This window comes from Delphinus delphis, chromosome 11 (assembly GCF_949987515.2).
Source record: "Delphinus delphis chromosome 11, mDelDel1.2, whole genome shotgun sequence".
Classification (NCBI taxonomy): domain Eukaryota; kingdom Metazoa; phylum Chordata; class Mammalia; order Artiodactyla; family Delphinidae; genus Delphinus; species Delphinus delphis.
In genome coordinates, this window is record NC_082693.1 from 38045391 (window position 1) to 38065102 (window position 19712).

At 61.5% G+C, this 19712-nt stretch overlaps 1 protein-coding gene across 6 annotated transcripts in view; it reads right to left on the reverse strand.

Annotated features, from left to right (window-relative positions):
• Positions 1-280: 280 nt before the first annotated feature.
• The window catches only part of HDAC7 (histone deacetylase 7), a 35505-nt gene continuing 16073 nt past the window's right edge, over positions 281-19712 (reverse strand). For 3 of the 6 annotated variants that reach the window (XM_060024646.1, XM_060024645.1, XM_060024651.1), the window contains 23 exons: positions 16146-16559; positions 15778-15889; positions 15093-15208; positions 14735-14860; positions 14262-14353; positions 13984-14079; positions 13667-13847; positions 13303-13499; positions 12965-13138; positions 11580-11799; positions 10182-10315; positions 9896-10016; positions 9594-9643; positions 8237-8344; positions 7238-7293; positions 6970-7057; positions 5780-5899; positions 5459-5556; positions 4156-4274; positions 3407-3540; positions 3013-3097; positions 1669-1804; positions 281-1501 (listed from right to left, as the gene is read on the reverse strand). In XM_060024646.1, the coding sequence (XP_059880629.1) occupies positions 1456-1501; positions 1669-1804; positions 3013-3097; positions 3407-3540; positions 4156-4274; positions 5459-5556; positions 5780-5899; positions 6970-7057; positions 7238-7293; positions 8237-8344; positions 9594-9643; positions 9896-10016; positions 10182-10315; positions 11580-11799; positions 12965-13138; positions 13303-13499; positions 13667-13847; positions 13984-14079; positions 14262-14353; positions 14735-14860; positions 15093-15208; positions 15778-15889; positions 16146-16559 (3023 nt within the window). In that variant the 3' untranslated portion in view covers positions 281-1455. The remainder of the gene's footprint in view (positions 1502-1668; positions 1805-3012; positions 3098-3406; positions 3541-4155; positions 4275-5458; positions 5557-5779; positions 5900-6969; positions 7058-7237; positions 7294-8236; positions 8345-9593; positions 9644-9895; positions 10017-10181; positions 10316-11579; positions 11800-12964; positions 13139-13302; positions 13500-13666; positions 13848-13983; positions 14080-14261; positions 14354-14734; positions 14861-15092; positions 15209-15777; positions 15890-16145; positions 16560-19712) is intronic. The other 3 variants (XM_060024648.1, XM_060024650.1, XM_060024647.1) reach the window with 3 other exon arrangements.

Below are 19712 nucleotides of genomic sequence, written 5' to 3' on the forward strand. Positions count from 1 at the left end.
CATGTTCCCCACGCCCTTACGGGCCCTCTGTCTACGGACTCAGCCCAGAGCTGCCGCCTCTTCACTACCCAGAGGTGGGGCCGGCGGGGGCAGCCAGGGTGTGTTCAGAATGGATTCTTCCCGCAAGGCAGCGGCCACAGAAGGCCAAGGAGCTGGAGGGGGGCTGCCCCACGGCCCAACCTGTCCCTTCTCTTCCACAGTGAATCAGGCACAGGCTGTGCTGTGTAGCTGTAGGCCCGCTGCCCACCCCTCAACCCCCGGAGGCCCTTTCACATGAACCTTTAAAGCAAATAAAACATTTATTGTTCAGATTTTTTTTCCATTTTTTTTTTCTTTTTTACAAAAACATGCATACATACACAGGGCATGGTGGTCCTCGGGAAGACACACTCATGTGCACACACATACAAACCCTCCTCTTACTGTCTCTCTCTCTCTCACACACACACACACGCACACACACACACACACACACACACAAATACTTTCCTTCTTGGCCCCAGGCCTGGACCCCAGAAGCCTCGAAGTCTTTGCCAGGGCAGCCTCCCCTCCCCCATGTCTTCCATTCACTCTCCCACCCCCTTTCCCGTCAGCCAAGCTAGTCCTATGTAGGGCAGGAGTCAGCTGGGGTGGGGGAGACCCCAGAAAGAGAAGGCTCACGGAGGGGGGTGGTGACTACTGAGGGGTCCCTGGGGGTCATGCTGTGCTTCTGAGGGGAGATGAAGGGTTTGGCACCATTGGATCAGGAAGCAAAGAACTCCAGGAGCACCTGTCTGCTGCACCAGAGCCCTGAGATGGCTGACGCAGGTGGCCTCTGGCAGGGGCAGGGACCAGATGGGAGGCCTGCCGATGACTGCTCTCAGAGGGAGGTCTGTCTCACTGCCCAGTGGTGGGGAGGAAGCTTCCAGAGTCATCTGAGGAAGCAGGAGAGGAGGGACTCCCCCTGCACGCAGGGACATGGGACCCCTTTGCCCCTGCTACCCATCCTCCCTCCCCCAGAGCCTAGGAAGGGCCACTCTGGCGGAGGCCGAGTTCACATTTCTGTGTGGAGCCTGGGGCTGTGTGCAAAGTCGGGGGTCTACAGAACCAGGAATAGTGGTTGTGAGCGGGCCCGGCTGTGCCAGTCCTCCTCTGTGCAGGCCTGAGGATCGGGGGCCCAGCTAGGGGCCCAGACCCCAGAGGGGTAGACTGTGCTTCGGGGAGAGCCCTACTGGGGCCCGGCTGGCTACGCAGCCGGCCTCCTCTCAGGGTCTTCTTTGGTCCCTATGCTAGACCCAGGGGCCTTCCCAGGCTCCTTGGGGTGACTGTCAAGAGGCTGTTCTCTGGCCCCGACTACCTGCCCGAAGGATCTCTGAAGACCCCGGGAACGGGTACTGTTGCCAGAGGTTGGAAGAGAACCAGGTCCGAAGGGCAGGGCGGGGCAGGGCGCGGCAGGGGGCAGATCCGTCCTGTAGCCTAAAGATTCATGGGTTCTTCCTCCTCCACCAGCTGCTCTGAGGTCCTGGGGGAGGGAAAGGGGGGGGTGCTGCTGAAGAGCCAGGGGAAAGGCCTGAGCCCAGCTTCCCAGGAAGCCCGAGAAGGCCGTGGTGGCTGGGCTGGAGCCTGGGCTCTGCAGGTTGGGAGGGTCCAAGGGGCTGGAGGGGCTGTGAGCCAGGGGTCTGGCATTACCGCTCTTCAGTCAGGATGCCCACGGAGAGGGATGCCAGTGCAGTTACTGCCTCCACTTCTGCATCGGCCCCTGGCACCCTGGGCACCCAGGAGTCTGGACAGGAGGCCAGGCGCTGCATGCAGCCCCAGTATTCACCTGGGTAAGAAGCCGAGTCAGAAAGGGCTGGGGGCACAAGGCCCTCCACCTGCCCACCACGCATCCTAGACTGGTCCTGAGGCTGCACATCTCAGGCCCAGGAGTAGCGGACGCGTCCTCGGTGTGGGGTCAGCTCTCACCTGCCTCCACCCTCAGTGCAACACCCTCCCTGACTCGGCCCCCGAAGCCCTGACAGGGTGAGCAGTGCAGATTCAGCGTGGCAGTGAGGGGCCCTCGCAGAGGTCCAAGCCAGTCCCACACGCCTCTGGCTGAAAGGCCACCGCTAACCCATTCCCATGGGTGTGGGGTTCCTAAGTGCCCCATTAGGGCCTCCCTTCCCCTAGATGGGGTCTGTGTCATGGTGACCTCACGGAGCCCTGAGCCCCGGCCTGCTGGAGCCCAGGGTCCCCCTCACATGTAGCCCCTGGCAACGCTCAGCGCAGCACAGGCACGGGAGGCCAGAGGACACAGTGCCGGGAGAGGTGACCAACACCGCGGCCACTCTGTCTGGCTGTTGGCAAGCCACTTACCACCCTGGACTCCCACTGCCCCATCTAGACCATGGGCACGACCGTCCTGCCTGCTGTGGCGAGAAATAATGTCCACGGAACACGCCCGGCCCGGAGCCTGGCCCAGTGGGAGGGCTCCACACCGAGTACCTGCAGCAACTGCACTGTCATGTGCAACAGCCCTACTGAGCCCGGACGTGGGAAATCTATTTTGTTCATTTTTGTATCCCTGGCATAGATCACGGGTCTTTACATAAAGGGCTCCACAGATGCTGAGCTGAAGCTGAAAATTTAAAGTGCTTTCCAAATGTGGGGTTAATCTAAGACTCAGCCCCGAAAGCACCCAGAGCTCCTGCGGCCAGGTTTGAGGGTTAGGGTGGGAACCAGCACTTCCACAAACAGGGCCCGAGTGTTGCTGTGGGCAGGGCCCTGGCCTAGGGCAGCAGCTGGGGATGGGAGGCCAGTCCTGCCTGGTCCCCACTGGGTCCGTCTGGAGGGCTCCGAGGGTATCCACTCATGGTGGGGGGGGGGGGGGCTGCTTCCCATTATCGTGGGGTACTTTATAGGAAGCCTACTCCAGAGCAGCAGCACCCCTGGCCTGGCTGGTGCTGGAAGACCTGGGGCCCTGGTCACTGGGGGCAGCAGAGCCCCAGGTTTCTCCCGAGTCTGGGGTCAGCGGTGTCCTCTGTCCATACTCACTGTGCACCCGGATCACAGCTTCCAGAGAGCGGATGGCATTGAGGTTGGGTTTCTGTTTCCAGCCTTCTTCTGAGAGGGGATCCACCTACAGAAGAAAAGCGTACATCAGTCACCCACCTCTCAGGGACCCCCAGGCCCAGCTCTCTCCCACCCCCGGGCCCCCGCTTTCCAAGCGCAAATAGGCACGTGCTCCCGGCTCTACCTAGGGCAGGGGACGCTGGCCCTACGCCTGACCTGGGGAAGAGGCATCCACGCCGCTCCCCTCATCCCGGGCCTGGCCACCCCCACCCCGCCCATCTGCATGCCCTCAGGGAGGCGCCCTGTCTACCTGCTCCCTGGGGCACTCCTGGGAGAGCCGGACACCCTGCCCCACCATCAGGGGCAGGCTCCTCACCTTGTTGCCTAGAAGAGCAGCCACACAGGCCTCAGAGGCGTCACAGATGGCTGTGAGATCGTGGCCACCCTCCAAGGCCAGCACCACCGCGCCTCCCGCCAGGCTCATCAGCTGCTGCGTCATGTACCCAAAACCTAGACGGTTGCGCGAGGAGGGTTAGGGGGGCAGCGGTGGAGGAGAGGGGGGCCCTCTCTACCTCTGGTAACTCCCTGCTTGACTCCTCCCTTAGAAAGAGTGACTCATGCACAAATCTCTACCTTCCCAAGTGCTTTCACACGGAATCCCCTGTAAATCCCATCAGTATGCCTCACTGAAGGCTCAGCGAGGTTAAGGGCAGCTAGTAAGTGGCAGGGCTAGGACCGGAACCCAGGGCATGGACTCCAGCCCATGTCTTTTTCGCTAAGACACACCATATTCCTCTCTGTCCTCCAGGCCCCATGGCCCAGGGGGCTGAGTGGGCTCCCTCTGTTCTGAGAACACTGCTCCTCCCCACTGCCCCCCCCAGGAGAAGCTGCCAGCCCAGCCTGGGAAGGACACAGCTGGGGTGGGAGGAGTCCTGTGACTGAGCTTCCAGGTCTACGGGACTTAAGCCCCCTGGGTGTGACTTAGGCCGCCCACACTGAACTGACCTGGTCTGTGCTGGGGCCCTGGGCCAGCCACTGCCACCTTCCCCTAGCCTTGGGCTGTGCCGCCCCTCCCGGCCTAGCCTTCACTCCCTACACCTGCCCCCTGGCTTGGGCCCTCCTTACATTTGGCGGAAACGTGGTAGCCGCCCAGTGGGGGTGGGTGACCCTCGGCAGCATCGAACCCAGCTGACACCAGGACCAGGTCCGGAGAGAACTCCCGGGCGATGGGCATCACGACTATCCTGTGTGGGCAGAAGGGGGGCTCACCACGCTGTGCAGGGCTGCCAGGGGCAGAGGCCAAGGGCCCCGCCAGCCCTCTCCCACCAACTCTACTGGGGGCACCCTGCTCTCAGGACTCCTAGACACCCACTCTCCCGGCAGGATGAGCAAATGCCTCTGACTTCCTTGACCTTGGCTGGCCACCCATGTCCCTGGTACAGCCTAAGGACTCAGCCACCCAGGGCGCTTCACTGGCGAGAGGCAGGAAGGCACCCGAGGGAATGAAAGAGGAGTGGGCGTGTGGGTGTGTCTGTGTGTGTTTCGGGGGGTGCGGTGGGCAGGGCCTCGGGAAGGGGCAGGTCACTGAGCCTCAGGGAAACACTGGAAACACTCAGCACTTAGCTGCCACCCACTTAGGACTGAGTTGGCCACACCTCACCACTCGTCACCTGAGAGCTGACCAGGGCGACGGACTCCCTCTGAGGTCCTGGGCCACCAGATCCATTCTCGTCCTCTGCCCCCGCTGGCCCCTCACAGCTGCCTCCCTCCATCCCTCACCCAACTCGGGGGTCTATTTTGGTGTCCTTCAAGGCCCCGGGCTCTGGGCACACAGATGCCAGGAACCCCAGCCCAGGGCTCCCACAGAATTAGCTCTCATCGAGAACACTCTAGAAAAGTATATGGAGACCTACTTCCAGGGTTCTCTTTTTCCAAATGGACTATAGGAACCCTCAGAGTGAAAGATATAAGGGACCCTGAGCAAAGTCCCTCTTCTAGAATGGCCTTTCTTAAGCAACTCCCCCAATACGGACATCACCTGCTTGCTCGCCCTCTTTCTCCACAATTTAAGTTTCTCAGTCCCTGTGCAGAGCTGCTCACTCCACCCTGCCCATCTCCCCGCACTCAGGTCAACACTGGCTCTTGGTAACGTGTGACATTATAAACTTTATAATAATATAAAGCACCCTTTGACCTTTCATTCTGTGTTTCCTGTCTTCCCACAGGGACTGGAGGCCCCTAGAGGCCAGTGTAACAGTGCCTTTCCCTTTGCTTGTCTCAGTCCATAGGCCCACTCCGGGGGCTGACTTATAATGAATGTCTAGTAATTGGATGAGGACAGGCTGACCAGCCACCTGATCGCCTCCAACCTGGTGCTGTTGGAAAAGGGGACGAGAGGGTGGCCTTGCTGGGTCCCCAGAGCACTTACCTGAAGGCGGCCAGGTACTCAGGATCCCCCACTGGGGGGTCCAGACCTCCAGCCCAGGCCACATTGACATTGAAGCCCTCACCGCTGCCAGCTCCCACCTGGAAAACAGGAGGCAAGAGAGACGTGAGGAGAGCAGAGTCCCAAGAGAGCGATCCCAGGATGTCAGAGCTGCAAGACCAGCTCATCCAACCTCTTCACTTCCAGATGGAGAAACTGAGGCTCAGAGCGGCTAAACAGTCTGCCCAGATCACACAGCTAGCTGTGACAGGGGCCGAGTAAGGGCCACAAGGGAGAGTCAGTGGGGCTGGAAGGTGTGGTTACCTCATCCACAGCCCCACTGCCTGGGAAGAAGTTGCCATCGTCGTGGCGATGAAGGGAGATGTAGAGCACGCTGGGGTCCTGGTAGAAGGTCTGCTGTGTGCCGTTGCCGTGGTGAACGTCCTGTGCAGGGAGATGGGCAGTGGATTAGGGCAGGTCTGAAAGCAGACACATGGAGACTGGGGCAGGCTGGAAAGGTTTCAAGGTCGGTGACCATTCTGAGGGTCAGGAGTCTAGACTGGGGGTGAGAACATGGGGGCTCCTAGAGCGAAACTGTTGCATGACCCACGGGCACTCTCTGAGCCTCAGTCTCCCCCTGTATGTATAGATGTGTACATAGCACGCTAGGTGGGGGTAGCGATAACACGAAGCCCTGAAGGGGAGGAAAGAGTGCGTGCCAGGGGAGGATCAGTGCCAGGAGAGGGAAGAGTCCAGGGTCACACATGTCAGGAACTCTCGCTACTGTGTCTTGCCCAAGGTCATGGAGTGATGCAAGTGATGGAAGCCATGCTCCGCTGCAGAGGGGCCGGACCATGAGGCCCAGCGCCACCCCTCCAGGGAGAGCCATGGTAACTCACAGGACCGTGCGTGGGCGCAAGTGTGGACAGTTCCTCCACTCCCCTCCATTCTGTGTAGGAATGTCCCATAAGCAGATGTCAGTGCACAGTAGAGCACGAGGCCGTGCTCAGAGCTAACAGGCCTCGGTTCAAATCACAGTCTCAGGACTGACGAGGTGTAGAGCTGTGTGCCAGTCACCTAACCTCTCCTCATCTGTAAACCAGGTCAGAGCCAGGGTTAAATATATGAGGCGTGAGACCATCAGTGTCTGGATGCGATTAGTGGTATGTTGATGTTATGTGTTATTACTGGTACTGTCACTACCTGCAGGAGAAAGGCAGAAATGATCAGATCTGCAGGAAGAAGCCAACAGAGGCCAGAAGACGGCATTCCAATGGCCCCTCCCCTGTGGGAGCTGAGGCCTTTCCATATACCATCTCCTCTGGGCCTCCCAACAGCCCCGTGATGGGGGCGTTATCCTCACCGCATTTCCCCCGTTTTACACAGTGGGGGAACCGAGGCTTGGGAGGCTAATGCGGAACTAGGCAGGACGTTAAGCCATGTCTCCTAACGCCAGGCTCAGGGCTCTTTCCACAGGCCTCTCGGACCTGACGGGGCCAGGACCCGGGACCCACCCAGTCCACAATGAGGATCTTGCTGGCCTTGCCCTGTTGTTGCAGCTGCCGGCAGGCGATGGCCACTGAGTTGAAGAAGCAGAAGCCCCTGGAAGGAAAAGAGAGGTCGTGCCAGCCCCAGAAGCCTCCCCGTGCCGCACCCCCTCCACCTGCCTCTGGCCCGGCCCAGCCCCAGAAGGCTCAGAGGAAGGAGGGGGAACATCCCAACAGGAGGGCCTTGAGGGCCTGCCCCCTACCTCAGCCCACCCAGGCCTCCCCCAGGCCTTACATGGCTGTGGAATGGTCTGCATGGTGTCCTGGGGGCCGAACCACAGCAAAACCGTTCTGGAAACAGAAAGAATGCTCGTCAACCGAAGAGCCAGACCTCTGACCCACGCCTCCATGAACCTGCCCCTGCCCACCCCATCCCCAGGCTCCTCCCCCGAGAAGGGACCCCAGGGCAACAGCTGCCAGTGTGACTGACCATGACCAGGCTGGGTATCAAGGGCCCTGTGCTGACCCCCGGGCCGTGAACACAGAATCTCCCACCCCGGTGGCTCCTGGCCGTTACCACTTTGGAATCACAACAGCTGTCATTTGTTGGGCAAAATCTATGTGCCTGGCACTGTGCTAAGCACTGGGTAAATGCTGGATTTCATCCTCACAGCTCCCTGAGGTAAACGTTATCTAATCTTCGTAAGATAAACATTGTTATTATATCTGGTTTACAGACAGCAGAAACCTGGAGCTTCCGCGGGTTTAACAACACGTGCAAAGTTGCCTGGTTGCAGATGGTGGAGCCAGGACTTGGGCTGTGAGCTCCTAAACAGCAGGCGGCGGGGGGGGGGGGGGGGGGGGGCGGGGGGGGCTCGGCACAAGCCCCCATAAGGTGCCCAGCCCGGAGCAAATGAGGAAATGAGCGCCAACCCGGTCTGTAAAACCTCAGCATCACCAGCAGGCGCTCTGCCAACGCACGGGGCTCCCGAGAGGCCCTGCAACTTGCCCACGGTCCACAGCGGGTCTGTGTTAACCGATCCTGGATGATCGTGACCCTGTCTCTCTTAGAGACCACAGGCCCAGGGGCACAGTGGCTTGCTTCCCCACCAGGTAACAGGAGCCTAGGGTTCAGATCTCATCTTGGTCCCCAGAGCTCTCAATTTCCCTTTCGAAACCCTGTGGTGATATCCAAGAGGAATGTGATGCTGGGTGTCGGGTCTGGCCTTCCCCGCTACCCCATCCTCTGCCTCCTTCCTCCGTGGCTTGCCCACCCTCCACTCGAACCTCCTACCTTTAGCTCTCGGGAAGCCACTTTGAAGGCGAGGTCAGTGACGCTGCCGGCAGCCCAGCGGGCCGCGTTGGAGGAGTGCAGCTCGTTCCAGATGGTGTCGGTATCCACCTGCGGGGGCCAGAGTCAGGGCCCGCATCATCCTAGGCCTCCCACAGCAGCCAGGGCCCGGGGGGCGGTGCCCACCCCACGGCCAGGACCCCAGGGGCAGGGAGCTGGGCAGACGGCGCTGCCGCCCCACTGCCCCGCCGCCCAGAAAAGCAAGGCCTCCCGTGTCCCCCAGTCCCGGCACGACTTCTCCTTCCCAGCTTCAGTCCATATCACCAGCCCGCAACTGGCCAGCACTCTGCCGGCAGCATCGCGCCTGCCCCCCGGTCAGAGGAGGGGGCATGGCGTTACCTGGGCGGGACTTGGGGTTTGGGCCTGGAGGGGGTTTTAAGCCCCAGCTGACTCTGCTCAGGCCCTCGGGACCGTCGGAGCTCGAGGGGCCGTCTGCACCACTGTCTTCCACTCGGGGCCCCTAGCCCAGGCTGGGAGGCCCCCCAAACCCAGTCCCTGGGCCTCAAGGCTAGGGAGGGGCCGGGGGGCGTGATGGGGAGATGGGGAGGGCGAGGCGGACCGAGAGAGGCGAGGAAGGCAGAGAGAGTCGCAAGAGGCTGGAGAAAGAGAGAGAGACAGAGACAGAGAGGGAGCGGAGGGAGGAGAAAACAGAAGCAACAACAGTTGGAAAAATCAGAAAGTGGCAAGAAATGGGAAGTTGTGAACAGGGCGCTGACCGGCTCCCACGCAGCCCCCCAGCAACAGCTCCCATTTCCCTCCAGGACCGGGCCTCCGTCCCCTGCCTCCACACGCCCGGTTTGGTTTGCGCAGGGACCTTTTGAGGGGAGGAGAGCACTGCCAGCAGGCAGAAGTCCCCCGGCAGAGTGAGAGGGAGCCCGGAAAGCTAGGGCGTGGGAGGGACAGGCCTGGGTCGCCAAGGACACCCCTGCAGCCCCAGGGTCGCCAGAGGCATCCCTGCAGCCCCAGGCCGGGCAGCCCACTCCAGGGACGCAAAGCAGCCTGGAGGCCAGCGTGCTCACGACGGGAGACGAGCCCCAGCCCCGGGCCCGGCCCTGCTCTTCGGGCCTCCTCAACAGCCACCAAATGCCTTGCAAGTGTGAGGGATGGGACTCCACACTCAGGAAGACATGCCCGCCACAGGGAGCTTCCAGCCGGCACAGGGGCACTATGGGAGAGCCCCTGGCCCACGGGGCCCAGCACAACCACAAGAACAAGCAGGCAGGGGCTGGGCCTGGGAGAACGGAAGGGAGGAGGTCTGAGAGCCCGTGGCCACGCGCGCTCGAGACCTCGGCACACTTACCCCAACGCCACCGCAGGGCAGCATCACGAACATCCGCTGTGCCAGGAGCCCTGTGGGGAGAGGTCCAGGTGTGTGAGCCGCATCTGCTCTGCCTCCGGCCGGGAGCGGGGAAGTGGAGAAGAGGGCCAGGCGGGGTGGGCAGGGAGGGGTGGAGGTGGGCAGCAGAGGGCCTAAGGGCGGCATGGGGGTGTCCCGGACGCTGGAGGGACAGGCTGGGCGGAGCTAGGACTAGAGCACAGGGGATGCTCAGGCTGGGTGAGCCAGGGGAGGTCTGGGGGCCCCAGGCGCCATCGGTCCCCTACCTGCCAGCTTCCCATTGTCCAGTTTGAGGCGGCTGAGCGGGTTGGTGCCGTAGAGGAGCACGTGCCGCTCTGAGTGCACTGACTGCAGCTCCTCCAGGGAGGCCTTCCGGCCCCGTAGAGACTGAGGAAGGACCCACAGAGCTCCTGAGCCCCTGCTCGGCCCCTCCCCTGTCACTCCCACCACCCCGCCGCCCCTCATCTCACTCTGGCTCCAGGGCCTCCCAGCCCCTTCCCTTCTGTGACCCTCAGCCCCTCCGACCCCACAGCCCCCACGCCGCCTCCTGACCTCGCACTGGCTCCGGAGCCCCCGCTCCAGCAGCCGGGACCAGATGCTCTGGATGCGGCCCGCGTGCTCCGGGTGCCGGCTGTTGTCTCCGCAGGAGCACTGGTGCTTCAGCATTACTGAGTCATAGACCAGCCCTGCGGGGAGCAGGGGTCAGGGCCAGGGCCCCGGGGAGTCCCCACCCCCAGCCCCACCATGGAGCCAGGCCGGGCACACCCTCCACACCCCCGCACAGCCCCACATGCCCCATCCTGCCCCTCGGAGCCCGTACGCACACCCCCAGCTGCTTACCCAGGCAGCCTTGGGCACCTCACCCACACATCAGGCAGCCCTGGCCAGCACAACCGCCACCCAGCCGCTGCCTTCCCGACTCACTGACCCCCCCACGTGGCCCAGGGACAATGACCATGACCTCAAGAGCTCAGAGCCTAACACAGGGAGGCTGATGCCAGGGGCTCGCACTGCATGTCAGGACCCAAATAGGCACCCCCGAGCTGGGAGCTGGGAGTCCACAGTGGGCCACGTGACAGGACAGATGCAGTTTTGGGGAAGTGACTGTTTCAGCCTGACCAGCAGGACGCCCAGAGGAGGGCCCTGCACGCTGCCAGTGGGAGGGTCACTTTCAGAACATCTCGGGACATTAGGCTCTTCAGAATGCTCACAGCATTTGACCCGGGGATGCCACTCCTTGACAGTGACCCTCGGGAAACAATCCCAGGGATAAGGGGAGATTTATAGAAATTTACAAAGAAATTCAAACGAGCAAAAGTGAGTAACCACCTAACTGCTCAACCCATAGGAAATCTTTAAACAAAAATACTGTGATGACATACTACAAGATCTCATTTTTAAAGTTTAATTATATCACAAGGTGTTCATGATGTGCAAAGTGAAGGAAGCAGGATACAAAACGTAGCCACAAAATGCACCGTATGTGAGATTTATACATGTGGCTAAAACAAAGACTGGCTTGAAATACGGCAGCATTTACAAGGGGTTGCCTCTGGGTGGCGGGATACCGGCTGGTGATTTTTGTTCCATTCTTAGGCTTTTCTGTATTCTTCAAAATTTCTAAAATGCTCGAGTTATTTTCACAAGCAGAGCAACAATAATAAATATCGTTTTTGAAGGCCCGGACTAGTCGTCAGGAGACCTGAATTCTTAGCTTGGCCTGACTGCCAGCTTGCTGTCCCCTTTGATTTCCTGAGCCTGGGTCTCCTCAGTTGTAAAATGAGAACCACCAGTTGCTCCACGGGACGCTGGGGGGATCTCATAAGACTAAGAAAGTGTTCTGTGGCCTTGAGAAATGTCCTGAGTGAACCATGACACAGACATGGTCCTCTGCCCCGAGGCTCCGTGTGCACCCAGCCACTTCCTCCTGCCCTCCAATCCGGGCCTTACCTGTGGTGAAGGGCAGGGTCCGGGCAGGGGTCTCTGAGCTGGGCAGGACACGGGCCTGGCTGGTGGGCTCTGGGGTTGGCAGGGAGGCAGGCGCGGCTGGGGAAGACTGAGCCCTGGACAGAGGCCGGTGACCGCCCTGGGCCAGGGGAGGCAGCACGGAGTCCCCAGTGGCTCCCCGGGGGAGCCGCCCAGCCAGTCGCTGCTGCTCCCAGAGGTACACCTGAGGGACACAGGGGTCTCAGTCTCCAGGTTCTCAGTACCCTGCTCCATCCACCTCTGCCCACAGCCTTGGAAACCTCCATGCAGGCCCCTTTTCTGCAGAAGCCTCTGGCCCTGCCTCCCAGCTGGGCTCTGGTCTTTGAGTCGCTGAGCTCCCTGCCCCCACCAACCCCCCCGAAAGGTCTGCACCCCAGACTGACCACCCTATTCCACCAGAGCTCCCTGGGCCCTCGAGACTCCAAGGTGAGAACCTGGGTGAGGGGCCTCAGGCTGGCTCTGACCAGGATCTCCTTGTCTCCAAGGACTGCCAACCACCCAAGGACACAGGGACCTGAGTGAGCCTACACGTGTGTGGCCTGGAACCACGTGTTACGGGCTGAGTTGTGTCCCCTCCCACCTCACATTTAGGATGGAAATCCTAACCCCCAGTCCCTCAGAATGCGACCTGATTTGGAGACAGGGTCTTTACAGAGGTACTCAAGTTAAAAATGAGATCATTAGGGTCAGCTCCAACATGACTCTGGTCCTTATGAAAAGGTGAAATTGGGACACAGACGTGGAAAAGAAGAAAGACGATGTGCAGACCCAGGGAGAAGGCGGCCGTCTATAAGCCAAGGAGAGAGGCCTGGGACGGCTCCTTCCCTCACAGCCCTCAGAGGGCACAACCCTGCCAACACCTTGATTTCAGACCTCTAGCCTCCAGAACTGTGGGAAAATAAGGCCTGTTGTTTAAGCCACCCAGTTTGCAGCACTTGTTACAACAGCTCCAGCAAACCAATACCCCACGGCTTGACGTGCACAGCTGAAGGGCTGAGCCCATCTCTGCCACACCTCCTGCCCTAGCACCTTCCTGGAAACAGTACAAGCGCTCACAGGGGAGAAGTCCTAGGGCAGGAATGTGTGGGGCTCTGTGAAAGGCCAGTCTCGCTGCTGGACGAGGGACACGGCTTCACCCTGAGATGGGAAGGCTGCTGGAGGGTGCAGCACGTGTATGTGTGCATGTGTCTGTCTGTCTGTCTGTAACTTGCTGTGGATTTGGCAGAGGAACTGTGGGTCCCAGAGCTGTCCCCTGCGCTGATATCCCATCTCCCTCCCTTCCATCTTTACCAGGCCCCAGAGTCTCCTGACTCTGCCTTCCACCGAGGGGCACCTGGGCACTACCATACCTGCTGGTGCTGCTGGAGAGGAACAGGGCCTCGGGCCTCATGCTGCCCATGGCTGGACTCCCTGTGCTCCAGGCCGTCATCCCCCAGCGGCCCCACGCCCCCGCCATCTGTCTCGAGGTCCTCCGCCGAGGGTATCTGCTGCAGTCGCGGCTTCTCACTCGGCTTGGCTGGCCTCTGGGGAGGGGAGATGCTAGCTGAGAGACATGCTGGGCCCCCAGGAGCCACACGTCCTCCCTCCGACCCTCCAGATCTCTGCCTCTCCTAAGTCTCCCTTCTCTCAGCCCCCAGGGTCCCAGTTTAGCAACCCCTCACCACCTCCCCTACCCAGTTCCACTCACCTTGATCAGCTGGACATGAGGTTTGAGCCGCTCCAGGCGGGGCTGCAGGGGGCCCAGCAGTGGGGGGGCAGTGGCGCTTGGGGGCAGGGGCTCTGAGCGGGTCCGGCTCAGTGGCCGGTGGAGGCCTGACCCGGAGGGCCGCTCGGTGGTCAGTAAGGACTGGGCAAAGTGGAAGGGCAGGGGCCCAAGCCCGGGCACTGGAAAGAACGGGGTGGGGGGCATAAGGAGGGAACCACAGGGAGGAGCAGAAGGAAGCAAGGGTGGGGCGGGGAGGGGGCGAGCCAGGAGGAAGGGACCCTGCCCACGCTTGGCCTTCAGCAGGGTGCAGGGATCCAGCCCCTCTCCTGTAGAAGCTGGGACTCACCAGTCAGCAGGGGGGCGTGAGAGACCGAAGGATCCAGGAGGAGAATGGGTTGCAGGCGAGAGGGCAGGGGGCCTCCAGCCTCGGGCTCCAGGCCATGGGGCAGGAAGAGGGGAGCATGGGGACTCGCCAGGACTGGTCCCCGAGGGCCCAGAGTCGCATGGGTCCTGCGGTCACCATCAGCCTGGAGGAGAGGTGGGGAGCATCACAGGGGAGAAGATCCCAGCAGGGAGACGGTGAAGGCCATCAGGTGGGGTGTAGAAGAAGGAAGAGAGAGATCTCGGGCGCTTGGGGTGGGGGAGGGCGCCTCAGCCACTCACCCTGGCAGGGGCGGGCAGCCCCAGCGTGATTGTGGGCAGCAAGGCGAACGGAGCCAGAGAGGTCTCCTGCAGCCGCAGCCGCTGGCCCAAGAGCGCCTGCCATGGGAGCAGGGCAGGGGTCACCGGTCCCAGACCTCCACCCCTGGGCACACCTTCCCCAGAACCCCCAGGAGGCTCCGGTGGGGGCTGCCCAGACCCTGCGGCCCCAGCCTGGTCGGGCCGCCTGCTGAGAGGAGCCTCAGAACTGCCCCCGACAGCCCAGCCTGGCAAGGCCTTACCTCGGAGCCCAGGACCGGGTTGGGGCCGTGCTCGCTGTCATTGGGGGAGCTGCACCCTGACGCCGGCGTGCTGCTACTACTGGGGGAGGAGTCTGAGGGTTGGGGAGAGGGGGACACGCAGTCAGGGGCCAGGAGGCGGGGCCAGGAGGCGGGGCCAGGAACAAACCCCTTCCCCAGTGGGCGGGCTCTGCTTCCTGCTTTCTTCCCAGCAGGGCGGGCAGAAGGGAGGCCGCCTCCAGTCTCCAGTGCGTTTGGACACTTATTTGTTTAGCGTGCCCCTTCTTCTGGTCAGGCGGCAGCTTAGCCAACAGAGCAAGGGGGCGGGGGATTCAGCCCCAACTTGCGCCCTGGCGAGTGCGTAGGACACCCCCCGACAGATGCCCATGGCAGCCCTGAGGCGGGCAGCCCTTGTCTGGGTGGGGCCTGACCCAAAGGGACCGGGCCTGCCACCCGCCCACCGCGCCGGGCCTCACCGCCGAGGGTCTCTGCCGGCCGCCGCCGGAGGCTGGGCGGGGCGCTCTCCTTCCGCAGCAGCGGGTTCTTCCTCCGCTCCAGGGACTTTTTGGGCTTGTAGCGCAGCTTCAGGTTGGGCTCAGAGACTGTGGGAACACCGGCGTTACTAGGCCCCCACCCCCCCACACACACCCCCCCACCCCGGTCTCTGGCCTACGCCCTCCCTCCCAGTCCTCTCTGAGAGAGGCCAGAGAAGGCAGTGCCAGAGAGAAAGCCACCGGGTGCAGACTGTCCCCCGCCCAGCCAGGCCCCCCTCCCTGACCCTCATCCAAGGTCCTTCCTTTCCCCTGGAGGTCCCTGCCGGCCTGTCCCACGCACCTGTCTTACGCAGAGGGAAGTGTTCTGGGGGGTCGCTGGGCAGGCTGGGTACAGGAGGCAGGAAGCTGCTGAGCATGGAACGGGCAGCTCCTTCCGTCTCCAAGGGCTCAAGAGTTCTGTGGGGTGAGTGCCAAGGCTGCTTCAGAGGGGCAGGCATGCCCAGAGGCCTGACAGCCATCTCATTCCACCCTTTGGGACCTGCTAAGGAAGGCAGCAGCCCGCAGGGTCAGGAAGTGCCTCGCCGGCAGGAATACCGGCCATCTCCAGGTGGCAGCATTGGGCCACCCATCCTACCTGCAGCCCACTGGTGATGCCGCCCTCGGACCTAGGCATGGGAGCCAGGGTCCGGGGCTTGGATAAGGGCCAGACACAATGGGAGGATCCTGTTCTAGGAATCAGGATGTTTTTGTGATTACAGGAAGATATAAAGAGAAAAGAAAGCGTGGTGTGTGTGTGAGAGTGTGTGTGCGACAGGCGGGGGAGGAGCGATAATTAAAGAACAAGAGAGCAGGTATCAGTTGGGAGAGGGGTTCGGGGGAGGCCTTATGATTAGAAGTGAGGGGTGAGGATCAGGTGATGGGCAGCTGGGAGGAAGAGGGGGCGAGTGTACGTGTGCTCACAGGTTGACATCCAGGGAGGAGGGGCGCGGCAGGGACACGAGGGGGCAGGTGGGAGAGGAAGTTACCTGTAGGGAACGCTGGGGCTATTGGGATGGACCGTCCTCTCTAAGGCTGCCTGCTGTTTCTTCAGAATCACCTCTGCCAGCTTCTGCTTGACCACACTGCTGGCTACGGCACCTGCAGGGGCAGAAATCATCAGTGGGCTGGGGGTGGGTGGACTGGTGGCCTCCCTGGAACATTCTCTGCCCGTTGCCCTGACCACGCCCCCAGGACGAGGCATCCCAGGGACCCCTCAGGCAAAAGCCAAGCCTGAGGCCCCACCCACATTCGCCGGCAGCGCCCAGCAAGCAGAGGGGGACCCAGGCCGGCACTCCCCCGTCCCGTGCCCACGAAGGAGGCCGTGGACACCGGCTGGGGAGGCCTCCATGCTTACTGCGCTTGCTCTTGTCCTTATTGAGAAGCTGCCGCAGCTCCTGCTCCTGCTGCCCCACCTGCAACTCGGGCAACGGCGTGTCCATTGAGAGCTGTGGGGAGGGCCGGCCGCCCAGGGAGGGGCGAGGAGTTGGAGACGGAGGCGAGGGTCTGGGGAGGCTGAAGGGAGGGAGGGGTGCCGGGTCTGAGCTTGAGGCCGCTGCGTGCGTGGGGAGCTCTATCTTTACCCTCATGGTCTCCGCCGAGCGCTGGGTCTGCAGGCCAGCCAGGAAGAGGTGGTGGTGCAGGCGCTGGGGGTGCTGCAGGGCCAGCAGCGTGGGCTCCGGCGGGGGCTCCACCGGGGGCCGCTGGCCCACCCGCAGGTCCATGGGCTGGGGCTGAGGGCCTGGCGTGTCTGCGCAGGGCCTGGGGCAGCCTGAGCACACAGAGAGGGCAGCGTCGGCCGGAAGGCTCTGCAGGTGCACGGTTACCTCATCAGCCTCCTTCAGATTCACTTGACGATGGTAAAACACCCTCCGGGGACCTCTTCCGCACTGCACCCTCCCCACAGTCCCGCACGGTGGTTATTCTCAAGCCTGTTTCACCCATGAGAAAGGAGGTCATATAACTACACAGTCTATCGCTGGTGCTGTGTGGATCGAGCTTTCTGACTCCAAGCACAGCGTTTTCCACGAAATACGCTGCCTCTCCAGGCCAGGATTGGGGGCTGAGGGCCCTTTAGTGATACATTCTGGGCCCTGGCCTCTCCTTCCCTTCTTCCCACCCTGGAAGGAGGATTGGGCCCAGCTGCCCTCCGATGAGCTGCGCTCCGACACAGCGATCGGACAGGCAGTCCCCTTTGTTCAGCCTCCAGCCCCAAAGGGCGTCCCAGGCCCTCTCAGTTGCCATCCTCCCTACTCTATCCTAGGCCACAGGATAAAGGAGAGGTGCCTCAAAGCCACAGCCAGCCCTGGCCTGCGCCCTGGGCCTGCACAGCCCACATGCCCGTGGAGCCTGCGCCCAGGTACCCTCACGCCAGCTCCGGGCCTCAGCAGCCTCAGCTGCCTCTTCTCGAGTGTCCCCTGCACCCATGCCAGGAGCACCCTGCCAAGGCTGTGGATGCAGGGGCTATTTATAACCAGCCACCAGACCAGGTCCTGTGCCAGCCCCGCCTGCTGGGCCAGGCCGGGCTCAGCAGCCAGAGACACTCTGAGGTGCTCAGAGGTGGACAGTTATCCTGGAGAAGGGGAAGCAGGTGGGGCTGGGAGCAGGTGCCCTCAGACAGGGCACACAAGCAGGGAAGCCTTTCCGGAGAGGCCTCCTTCAGCTCATCCAACGCTGGGCCTCCCCGACGGGGGCAGCCACAGGCCGTCCTCTGGGCCTGAGCCGGGAGGACTGGAAGGACTGGAAGGACTGAGGAGGACTGTGGCAAAGACCAGCTGGGGAGTCAGGAAATGCGGCATCTGGGCCCAACTCAACCATTATCTTAACATCCACAGCACACGTGCACAATCGCTGCAAACCCTTCTACCTCATCACCCCTGTAGGCCCTGGGAGGTAGTTATTACTATTCCCACGTAAGGAAACTGAGGCGCAGGTGAAGGGACCTGGCCAAGGCCACCCAGCTCGGGGCACAGTGAGCTCGGGCTCCGTCCTGCTGAGGCCAGTGCTCCGTCTCCGTCTTCCCATTGACTTCCAGGAAGTCACCTCCCCTCCCCCACCGGCAGAGGGGTCTCTCACTGGGCAAAGGCAGAGGGGCTTGCAGTAGGTGGTCACTAAGCGGTGTCTGTTCTCACATTCTCTGACTGTGAGATGGACACAAGAGAGGAGCAGAGGAGGGAGATGCCCTCACGACTCTCTGGATGTCAAGAGACCGGAGCGGGTGCCTGAGCACCCGATATGGCCAAGAGCAGGCAATGCACTGCTTTGATGTTCCCACCTCTTGTTCATGTGTCCACCCAGGGACCCCAAATTCTCATTCTGGTTCCATCTGGGCCTCTGATGCCACTGCACTCCCGCCCCAGGAAAGGTCTCAGTCTTCCCACGTCAGGTGTCCTGGCTTTCCGGGGTGACTCCCCTGGTGATGCAAGGGGGCCCTCAGGGCACCCAGGGCAGGCCACCCAGACTTCAGCCATACAGACTGGGAGCGGCCCCCTCCCTCTCTCCCAGCAGTGCCCCGGCCTCCAGAGCAGAAGGCTGCTGGGAACATGGGAGGGGCTCTGCCTGCAGCCCTGGCAACGCCTCTCAGGGTGACTCAGCATTTGGGGGTCTCCACGGTCTGATGCTAAGCCGGCTTCCGTCAGCTTTGCCTCCCACATCTGCACACGGACCCCCTGCCTCAGCCGTCTGCTCCTGTCCAGTCACAGCCCACGTACCTCTGAGCTTTAGCTCACACGTCCCCCTGCTGGTGCCGTCCTCCTCCCTCGAGTCTACTTTTCCAGATCCTACCCTGACTTCCAAGCCCAGCTGGAGTCTTCCCTCTTTCCTGGACCCAGCCCAGTGCCCTGCTGGGTCAAGCCCTCTTCTGGATTTCCATCACACTGGCTGCTCTGTGCCCTGAAAGCACCGCCCAGGCAGGTACCAAATCTGAATTAAGCTCCAAGGTCAGGGACTTGGTTTTGCCTACTGCTCACTATCCCATCACCTAGAACAGTACCTAGCAAGCGACAGGCACCCAATAAATACTGTTTGATTCGATGAATAAATCTCTATATCCTCGGTGCCCTGGAACAGAGGTGGGGTTCATTAATGTTTCTTTTTCCAATTTCTGTCTTTAAATTTTTAGAAAATTACACAACTAGGAGAACTAAATAACAGTAGGTGGTGAACTTACTGTTTCTTGAATGGATGGACAAACTCCTTAATCAGCTGCCCCCTCCTTTGGAACTGGTCACATATCGCATTCGACTATTATTTCCCTTTTTACTTGTATATCTTGTCTCCCCACCTGCCTGTAAGCTTTTGATGGCTAGGACTGAATCAAAGAGGATAGCGGCCTTCCTTTCTCCCTGCCGTAGTTTGGGTGTCAGGTGTGCACCTTGCACCCAACAGGCCCTCGTCCGGTCCAGCCCCCGCCCCCGCCCCATGGGCACGTCCTAAACCCTCCTCGCCCAGCACGGCCTAAGAGCAGCGGGGGCAAGGAATGGTGAGAGACCCACGGAGAGGGGTCCTCTCCCTCCCGCCCGAGCAGCACGAGGCATCTTCCCACCCCGCAGGGCTGGTGTGAGGACTGCAGAGCCTACAAATGAGAATGCGCCGCCTTGCCCAGAGCCCCCGAGGCAGGGGTCCGAGCATAAGTATTAGCTTCCTACTTGCTTCCTGTTTCACTGCACCAGCATGGACAAGGAGAGCATCCTGCCTTTCCTTTTCCTGTTGTGCTTCCCAGCTCTGGGGCCAACCTGGATCCAGAGCTGCCTCTCTTATCCCCCCTCTTACCCCTTCCCCACAAAACCCCAACTTCGCCCCCTCCCCCAGAACCCCAACCTCCCAACTCTCTGGCCAATCAGCCAGCCACCGTTCTGAACCACCCCTGAGCTCCTCGCCCCGCTTCTGTCCTTCCCAGCGCATCTTCCACTCCCCACCACACTCT